This window comes from Psittacula echo (genome assembly GCF_963264785.1).
Source record: "Psittacula echo genome assembly, chromosome: 6".
Lineage (NCBI taxonomy): Eukaryota > Metazoa > Chordata > Aves > Psittaciformes > Psittacidae > Psittacula > Psittacula echo.
This window is the reverse complement of record NC_137743.1, coordinates 15,832,631-15,842,847: the sequence shown is the minus strand read 5'-3', so window position 1 is coordinate 15,842,847 and position 10,217 is coordinate 15,832,631. Positions and strand designations below refer to the sequence as shown.

The 10,217-nt window shown below is 54.0% G+C and overlaps 1 protein-coding gene across 1 annotated transcript; it reads right to left on the bottom strand.

Annotated features, from left to right (window-relative positions):
• Nucleotides 1–262: 262 nt before the first annotated feature.
• On the bottom strand, nt 263–9,930 carry LOC308222786 (uncharacterized protein; the record flags this gene model as incomplete). Its single annotated transcript, XM_080621139.1, has 3 exons — nt 263–5,338; nt 9,157–9,267; nt 9,860–9,930. 3 exons carry the CDS (start codon nt 9,928–9,930, stop codon nt 841–843), a joined length of 4,680 nt encoding a protein of 1,559 aa, XP_080477265.1. The 3' UTR covers nt 263–840.
• Nucleotides 9,931–10,217: the final 287 nt, after the last annotated feature.

Genomic DNA, 10,217 nt, shown 5'->3' with positions numbered 1-10,217 from the left:
GACCACAGAAATCACCACAAGGGCAGCAAAATGGGAGAAGGTCTGTCCAAAGGCATGGCACGGCATGACCAATTCATCCCTGAAGCCAGCAAGAAATAAAGATGGATACAGCCCAGTGTGCTCACCTGGCAGCAGTGGATGCAGCAGCCTGGTACCCAGAGCCCCTGCAGCATCTCTCCTGCTGCCTGAGCAGGACCCCCACCCCATGGGCTGTGCCATGGGGCAGTGAGGCAGCCATCAGCAGTACACACACCAGTAGCAAGTATCCATACAGGACACCAGCAGCTGCTACTAACAAACCAAGAAAGGACAGATTTGCCTTTCTCTCCCTCAGCGATGGGAAATGGTTTTGGTTTTGCTTTAAATGCCACTAAGAAGACAGACAGGAGGAGGACTCTGAAGGAAAGGGAAATGTTTGCGTGCACCCAAAGGCTGCGAAAGCTACTTCATGTGCACGGTGGTGGTTTTCTTTCTGCTACAGTACAAGTGCTTGTGCCTCAAGTATAAAACGCAAGCCTCCAAATCACACAGACGAGCTTCTTATTTTTATTTTTAAAGTGATAAATAAGGCACTGTACTTTTAACTAAAACTGCCTGGTTCTGGGTTTAAAGAAACCCAAGGAACGTCCAAACTGTAGAAACTTCCTTCTGAACAGCAGAGCCAGACAGGCCGACCTCTTCTCTGTCTGAGATACATCTGCCGATGCCTAAAATCATGGGCATTATCCTTTAGCTGCGGATTTTTAAAGGCTTGCTACAGCTTATAAAAGCAGCTTTAGTTAATGCATGGTAAAGGGTTACTACTGTACATTGGGTTTGTACATGGCTACCAGTTCTTTGCTATTTCGGGTCCAGTCGCGAGCGTTTGCTGTGCGAACAGTCCACCTTTGCCCTCAGCTTCCTCTTGCCCTGCGACCCACTGCTCTCCTGCATCTTCTTCATGGACCTCGTCAGGGTCTTCCCACCGCTGGGCTTCTTGTTGGCCATCTTCTGTGACCGCGTAGAGGACTCCCCCAGGGGCTTCTGCTTCGGGGACTTGGCCATCTCCTCGTGGCCGGTGAGCAGCACGGCCCGCCTGCTCGTGTTCTCCTTGCCCTTCCGCATGGGGAGCCGCACCTTCTCCAGCTGCCTTTTTGGGGCTCTCTTCTCTTTCAAAGACATTTTTCTAGCCAGTTTACTGCTCCTCTCCATGGCAGCCTGCTTTCGGGTGGCAGGGGCTTTCGTGCTGACCTCAGAATGTTTTATTTTACTGGCCTTCTTGGCAGGCAACTTGTCCTTGGTGGAGGAGCCTGACCGCTCCTGTGAACTCCCGCTCTCCTTCAGCATCCTCTTCTTCCTGCTGAGCTGGAGGTCAGCCTTGGGCGAGGGGTCCTCCTGGGACCTGCTCTTCCCCTTCCGCCCCTTCCCCATCCCATCCACTGAAGGAGATTTAGCAGGAAAGGCATCTGCTTTGATCTGCAAGGCCAGCTTTGGAGACATCAGCGGGTTGATGCACACACTCTTCCTGCTCTGCTTGCTCTCCAGGGATGAGTGGTCCCCTGGGCCATCACTCTTCTTCTCTGCCTTCACCATGCGGTGCTGGGCTCGCAACTTGCCCCGTAGGTTGGAGTACTTGCGCAGGATCCTGGTGCTGGCCTGTGTAGGCAAGCTGGGGGCAGGCTGGATGGTTTTGTCTTCACCCAGGTCCTCGGTGCTGGCATTGGTGGGAGATGTCTGGCTGGGAGCGGTGGCTTCCTCAGCCTCTGCTTTATCAGCGTTCTCCCGAATTTTGGCCCAAAGCTTTTGGTTCTTCAGGTTATTCCGAGCAGGGGTAGTGGCAGCGAACTTCTTGAGGTGTTTCTTCAAGCGTTCGGCTTGCAGTGAGCTGGGGTAGAGACTGGAGGAGGAATATTTCTGCATGGGGACTTTGATGGGGGGGATCTCCCCTGGGAGACGGGTGTTGAGTTTCTTCACGATCACTAGAGACCTGGTTTCAGTTGTCTCCAGAAACCACTGGCAGATGTCAGACAGCTTAAAGGCCTTCATAAACAGCATCTGGACAGGAGAAAGCTTCTGCACTTCCAGTGAGCCTCTACTTTTCCGTGTCCTTTTCTTGCTTTTCCAAATCTCTTTCAGTTTGTCGGCTTTGCTCTTTACCTTGGGGGTTGGCTGCACCTCCTTCTCCAGCTGAATCCATCCCTTCTGAACTTTCATGTACTGGGTGTTGAACTCGGCAATGAGCTCCTGGTTCTCCTCTTCAGCACACCACTCCATGAACTTTGGTTTGCTGTCAGCCGTGTCTATGTCCTCCAACACTGGGGAGTAATCATTCCCTGAATTGCGTTCGTCCCTTGGTTTGGGGATCGCTTGCATAGGCTCCTTCCCTGGTGTGCTCTTTTTTGCAGTGTCTATGGGTGTGGGTGCGTGTCTTAAGTTATAAAACTGCAGGGCGACCTTTTTATGCTTTGCAGCCTTTGCTGGAACATGCTTGCTTCCACCTCTGCTGCTGGGACATGGAGGTGAGTTGGCCACTGGCACGTAGTTCTCCAGCTTGCCTGTGTTCACGGTACTGTTGGGGCTCTCCTCATCCTTTGCGTTGGCATTGCCTGGTTTCACATCCACTTGCTCAGTATCGTTTGCAGGCACGGTGCTCTCCAGAGGAAGGAGAATGTTTCTCTTCTCAGAATCAGCCTCGACACTGATTTCCAGCATCTCTCCCAGTTGACTTTGGCTGTTGTTAGCAGGGGGGTCACCTGCAGAGGAATTTTCTCCCTCTGCTACAGTCTGTTTTGCCAAGATGCTTTTATAGGTTTGTCTGGTAGTGACACCATTCTCCTCACCTGGCTGCTGCTCAGCAATGCTCTCTGGAGCCTGGCCTGTGCCCAGCCCCTCGCTGGGTTTGAGCAGCACACTGGGGAAGCAGTCATTTGGGAAGTGCATGGATGTCACCCCATCCATGTGCACTTCTCTCTTGAACCGCTTAGTGCCAGGACTCTTGGAGAATTTGATCTGAAGGCAAGGAAGCTGCACAGAGCTGGAAGAACCAGCATCCTCAGCACTGCCCTCAGGGGGTGACTGGGATTGCTGGCTACGGAGACACCGGTCCGATGCCACAAGCGCTCTCCTGCCTTTCTTTCGTTTCTTGTCTAGACTGTCTTTGGAAGAGACAGAGTCATTCCCTGCAGAGTCAGAGATGTCAGATTCAGGCAGCGTTTCCCCTTCAACAGGTTCTTTTTCTTCTGCTGGGCTGTTATTCTGCACTGCCTCCCCTTCTGGTATTTCAAGGAGAGGTGGGCTGCCCAGCACAGCCTCCTCTTGCTCAAGGGAGCTGTCACCCACCGTGCTTGATAATTCGGCTTCTGGTTCAGCATTGATGCTTTCATTTACATCCACACACTGCAAAGTGGCAGGGGGCTCTGGGGAGCTCTCCCTGTCCGTGGTGGCAAGGGGCTCATCAGGAGCCTGACAGCCTGGAGAGCATGGGCAGGGCTCTGCCAGCCCCAGCCCGCTGGGCTCTGCGTCCCCTACGCCTGGAAGCTGGGCAGGATCCCTGGCACCATCACAGGCCAGGGGTGCTGTGTCTGCAGTGGCAGTGGGCTGCAAGGGGGACTTTGGCTCTGGGGTGGTGGAGAGGTCTGGGTCAGTTTGTATGTTAGAGCTTGGACATCCATGCTCCCCACTGGGTGTTTCTGAGATGGGGAGGGCAGCAAAATCAGCTGGCTGCTTGCCACCACTGCTGCCCCCGGGGGAGCCCAGGCTGCTGCCAGCCTCCTGGGGCATGGTGCCTCCAACTCCTGTCTCCCCTCCTTCAGCAGGAGGGGAGCTGGGGGGCGGTGAGCCAGCTGAGCTGTCCTCTTTCTGAGGGCTGGGTGGAGCAGAGAGGGAGAAGAAGGGCATGGCCATGGTGGCTTCCCTGGACCGCAGCGCCCGGGTATCCCGGGGCTGCACAGAGCCCAGCTCAAGTCTCTCTTTCACTTCTCGGCTGGCTGGTGCCCCTTTAGCCAGAAGCCTCAGGGAAACCCTCTTCTCACCCTCCCGTCCTGTCCCCACAGACCCCCCCAATGAGAGCACCAGGGGTGGCTTCGTGCTTACAAGGGTCTCTGCTCTCAGTGCTGGGCTGCTCCCCCTCTCCTCCACCCGGGAGCTCTTCACCAGTGTGCGGACGGTCGGGAGCTCACAGCATTCTCCGTTGAAGTAATACCCCCGCGTGCTCTTCCTCGCCGTCTTGCGGGATGACACCGACCGCTGGCTCTCGAAATGGCACTCGGTAATGGGCTGGCTGATGTACACCACATCGCACTGGTTGTCGTAGTCATTGATCCTCAGCCCCGATGCCTTCTTGCTCTTCCGAGTGGATCTGAGGGAGGCTGTCTTCGTGCGGGGGTGCCCACTGGGGGTCCGGTGGGTGCCTGGCACAGCACTGGCAGGCAGCCAGCCCTCTTTGGACCTGTCGAGCGGGCCCTTGTCGGCCGGGTGCAGGTGGCAGCCTGCCTTGCCCTTGGGCACAGCGTGCAGGTGGTTTTCTTGCTTTGGTCTTGCATCTTGTTCTTTCGCATCTAAGTCCTGGTGCAAAGATGCGTTTGAGCTGCATTGCAAAGTGTTCTCTTTGTCAGCTCTGCGAGGGGGGGTCACCGCAAAGCTGGGATCCCAGGACTCTTCTGGCAAAGCTCTGAAGGAGCTCTTCTGGGACCCCAGGCAGCTGTCTAAGCTGTCCTCATTGCCATTCACATTTGCCACTTTGACCGAGATATAACCTTCCATTAGAGCCTTACCTGCTAGCTGCTCTTTATTGTCCTCACACTTCCTGACTTCTTGCTCGTGTCCAGCAGCTTGCTGCCCATCCAGACTCTTTGCAGCATGATGGAAATTCAAAGAGGAAGAGTTCAACGTGCTGAGGTATCCTTGGGTGGAGCTATCCTTTGGACTAGCAGAAAGAAGCCTGGTGATGGGGAGCTCAGAGAAGTCCCTTCTCAAAGCAGGACTGGAGTTCTCTGCTCTGTCCAGACACTTCAGCTCCGGCAGCTGCTTTGGGGCTTGTCCCATAATATGCAGGGGGCCATCGGATCCCGACTGTCCTGGGTCTGAAGAAGAAGGGGCCTTTGATTCAGTACAAGTAGCACCCTTGTCCTGATTTTCAGTGCTTTGCTGGCTACAACCAGAGACACAAGTAGAGACCTCCATGCTCTCGGATTCAGGCAACTGCTGGCCTTCAGAGTCTGGTTGTACTTCAGTGTATATGTCGTTTAGCACACGGATAAATTGCTTCTGGTGATGTGTACACAGTCTGACCATAAACTTTTCCAGTGGAGACTTCGGCTGATTGTTAGAGTCTATTGCTATCGTCTCTGCTGCATCCTCACTAGAGAGATAAAGAGAGAAGCAATCAGTACCATGTCCCGGGGAATAAAACTTTATACTACAAAACTGGAATAACCCTTCTCCCCCCACTCAGGCATATCACTTGCCTGACCTCCAGGTGAGATCAAGCATCCTGTTGTCATGGGACTAGCAGACACCCCATCAGTCCCCAGGATACACACGTATGCATATTACTGGCAGGACACGGACCACGCTCCTGTTGGTCTCCCACTGCCAGAGCACCCATCATTACACTTCTACCTATCACATCCTGGTGCGTAGCAGTGTGACACGTTCAAAGCAAACCTAAATTTCCCTGTAAGAATCAGACTCAGTGTCTGCATCATGTGTAGTGTAGAGGGCCCAGCACTTCTGGGACCCAGCAGGACAGCCGCACACCTCTGCATGCTCGATCTGCCCATTCAGGCTGGGTGGGAGCAGAGCAGCATCCCAGCCAGATGACAGAAATCTTGAACTACTGTGAGACTTCAAACTCTGCTTGCGCCCTGGTGGCAGAACACGGGTCTGGGGCAAACTGGGCAGATCGGAGCCTCCTCTGCAAACCGGTGCAGAACCTGTGGTGAGCTCCCAGCCCACAGGCCATGCAGGCAGCAGTGTACCCCTGTGTGGTGTGGTGTCTTGCCATTTGCACTGACCTTTGATTTAGTGCCATTTAATAAAGTGGCTCTGAAGCTGACGGGCTGTCAACACACAGTGGTCGCTGGGAAAGGTGTGCTTCTACAGCACAGGATGGCTGCCATTAGCTAGCTCTCAAACTGAGGCGATTATCATTTACCTGCTTGGCAGAGGCAATTAATTAGGACTTATTGGTGGAGAGGTTAAGGGATAATTACCCAGTGTTTGCACCGTGCCAGGTGCCGTTACTGACACCCTATCTGCTCCCAACGGCAGCGCGGGCAATTCCCACCCAGTCCTGGCCACACCGAGGGGATCGTGCACCTTGGCACCCACGCTGCAGGCGCAGGATCTGTGCCAGCAACGTCAGGTTGCTTTCCAGTAACAGTCACACTTTGCACCTCCTGGTCTTGTACCGGAGGAGTGGAAGTCATTTACCCCCACTACAGCCTTACTGTGCCCTTCCCAGCATCAGACTCTGACCTTGCTCGCTTGGCTGGGTCAAGGGGGGCAACGCTTATCACAGGGGTTGGGGCCAGGGTGGGGAAAAGCAGCTTTATCTGGAGTGGGATTTCCCTCCCCGTGCTGCCAGGCAGGTGGACAAGGAGGAAGAGCCCCAGCTTGAACAAGCCATTGGCAGAGAGAATGAGGGAGAGCCAGGGACCAGCGCCAGCCGTGCTCGGTGGCAGGCGGCAGGGCTCTGCCAAATCACCCGGAAAGGCTGAGCGAGCTCAGCTCCCAAATGTACTCCCAGGGTTAGCAATAAACAACGTACCTTGAGACTGCTTTACTACACCCAGGCGAAAAACCCGCCCTCAGCAACCGTCTCAACTGGTTCTACCTGGCGCTGCGGTGACTTTCAGTTTGCGATGCCTGGGATTAGTTTAAATACAAATGCCCAGGTACAACCTGGCCCCTCTCCAGAGCCATGCATGGGCAGGGTTATGTCAGCAAGGATCTCTTACACAGCCCAGCTCCTCCCCTTGCCCTGCTGAATAACAAAGGGGATAATAAACCTTTCACCCCCCCTGCAGGAGGAGGGCTTGGAGCAGGGGCTTTGCGGAGAGGCAGAGCTTTTACTCCACCTTTGCAAAGAGGGCGGATGCTTTCCCCTTACCTGCACACAAGCCCTGCTCCTAAGAGCGGCAGCCATCTTCCCCCAGGGAGACTCAATTTATAACCGTGAAGGCAGAGGTGTGTCCCTGCCCCAGCCCTCCCCATCGCCACGCTCCTCGGGCAGCCCGGGAGCAGGTTATGGTGGCCAAACACCAGCTCCCTCCTTGCCAGGGCACAAAGGGCTGCGAAGAGAGCCATGGCATAGGCAAAGGCCAGGTGGGTGGTGAGGATGAAAAGGTGAGCTTACAGGCTGGGAGATGCCTGGCAAGGGAGAGCGTTGTGGGTCTGTGTAAGGAATCCCTAGTTTGGGAGCAGGGAACAAAGCAGCTGGACACGATCCTTCCTTGCCTTGCAGTAGTGATGCTGAACACAGCCAGTTGCAGGTCATTGCCTGCCTTGCAAGGTGTACAGGCCTTCAAAAGACCCACATCCTGCTTGTATGGCAGAGGAAACCTGGTCTCCCTGGTCCTAAAGGCTCCAGGCAGCATTTCTGCCTTGGTTGCACCTAGTTTCCTCCTCTGAAGTGTGGCTGAGTCCATGGTGCTGATTTTCACCTTATTTGCCCCACTGTACTCCAAGGAATCAAGCTGAGATACACACTGCTTGTCAAGCTGTAAATTTCAAAGGCAGAGATAAGTATTTCTCCTGCTTGATAAAGAAAAAAGCCATGCAGCCTCGATGCCCTTTGTCCTTAGAAGACCCATCTCACACGCAGTGACACAGTTCACCTGCTTCTGCAGGGCGAGTTGCATTCGTGGTCCTCTGCTTTCATATCACTTTGCAACTTCTCACTTGCGCTCAATTTGCTCCTTCCCCAGCCCACCGAGCACCCCAAGTCTGGGTGCTGCAGGCAGCATCACCTCTTCCAAAGGATAACCTTGAGGCAGAGCTCTCCCTGCCACTGGGCTTTGAGCATGGCTGGATTCTACCTCAGCCCTTCCTCTCCCTGTGCCCCGAGGGTGTGCGCTGCAGCCTGTGCCTCTCCATCCCCAGATCTCAAAGGCACAGCTCCCTGAGACCTGCTAATCTGTGCATCCTGGGACCTGCCCAGTACTTCCCACCACTCCTGTCAGTTCTGCCTACTACTACTAAATAAAACATGCCCATGGCCATTCTCCTGCCTATCTGCCAATGGAATCAGGATTGCCCACTTCTTCCCTACTTAAGGCAGTTTCTGAGAAGAGCTTGTTTTTAACCTGCTTAAGGCAGTTTCTGAGAAGAGCTTGGTTTACACTGAGGTGTAATAGAAGAGTTTATTTCAAGTGCCCCATGGCTTCAGGCAGGGTTGCTTATGGACTGTAAACTGTGGCAGAGAAACTATTTATTTACGTGGCTTATCGGAAAGAAGAGAGGAAAGGAGAGGAGAGCTGATTGCAGAGCTGAAGTGCCTTCCCAGGGGCAGGTGCTGGGTACTAACAGGTTCCTCAGCCCCAAGGGCAAAGGCATAGCAGGAGCTGAAGACTGATGAATGCAGAGAATGGGAATGGGGAACATGGCTTTAAGCAGGGTGAAAAATTGCTCTTGGGAGGTGGTCACCCCTGTCCCTGAAAAGCCTGCCTTTTGGGAGGCACAGGTCAGCCCTGCAGAAGCTGCTGGGCTCAGCACACAAGTGAGGGAGCTCAGGGCTGCCTATACCATCTGCAGCCTTCTCTTTGGTACCTGTGCTCACCCCTTCCCCTGGGGCTTGGCCTCAGGCTCTCTTAGTTTTGGGTGTGCGTAAGGGACATGTAATTTCTCTCAAGGGCTGGAAAAGCCACAAGCCTAAGGATCCTTGGCCAGTGCAAGGCGACTTAGTGGAGACCCTCTATGCCTATGGCCAAGCTGCAAGCACAGTCACAGACCCATATGGGGTATGCAGAAGGATTTACTGCACTGGAGAGACAGCCCATCTTCCTGCAGAGCCTGGGGCATGGCAGGTCTGCCCTTTCTGTCCACCACCATTGAAAGCTGCCTACACAAGGCTGCAGCTGCTGGAGGCTCCTGAGCCTCAACACCCCCTTTCCAGCCCCACTGCACGTGTCACCCTGTGCCAGCAGAAGACACCCCGGTGTCCCACACAGACCTTACCACCTGAGCCTCTCGCTACCTCCTGGCCTTTGTAGCTTCCCCAGGGCAGCCCCGTTCTCTCGTCCTTCCCTGCCTGCCACAGAAGGTGTCAGAGGCATCAAGGGGCAGGAGCTGTCAGAGACACAACCAGAGCTGTTGCTACGCAACCCCGGTGGTGCAGCAATTAATGCCGGGGAAAACGCTGTGCTCTGAAGCTATTTGCATAGCTGCGTGCTGCAATACATTTGTTTGCATTGTGTCTGCACTGTTTAGTGGAGTTTGAAGTCAGCCCTTCCCCTGCTCTTCCTGGTGGAGGGGGCTGGGGCTTCCAACAAAGGCCACATGGTTGGGGGTGACGAGGGAAGACAAGGGGTTATCTGTCCGTAACACCTATAGACTGCACAGGTATGGGATTTACAGTACTGGGATGAAAGGGCAAATTATCTGGATTCCACCCTACACAGCTTAAGGAGCTTTGTCCATGTTACAGAGCCAGCTCCCGCAGTGGGGACCCACTGGTGGAGTTGCCACATCTCCCCTTTCCCAGTCACACCAGGGTGATACTGTGCTTGCTCTGCTTGTGATTGCCACAAACAGAGCTTTAGGGGCAGCTCAGCCTGCCTCTGGTTCAAGAGTGTATTTTGAATGGGAGTAAGGGGAAGAGAAGGAGAAAGACATCGGCTGGTTCATACCGACCTACCTGGGAAAACCTGAAAAAACCTACCTCTGAAAACCTGCTGATTGCCAGCTGCAATCTTCTATTTTTCCCACCCCAAGTTTCTCACGATTCGACATGAAGCCTGTGCCTTTTTTGGGTTTCTTTTTTTAGCCCTGGAACATCAGTTTGATTGATTATAAGTTTACAGGTATGCTTTGTACCTCAGCGGCACAAGAAGCAGCAGCAGAACAAAAGTTCAAGGCTAAGTGTTTCTGTTCCTTTCAGACCACTCTAAGCACAGGGATTATAGTTCTGGAAAAGAAACAAAACATAGCTGTAAACTTATAAAATCCAATTTACTCTTTTTATGGGGATGACCTCTCCTCTCCTTCTCCTGCTGCTGCACAGCTCGCTCTGTGCCAGT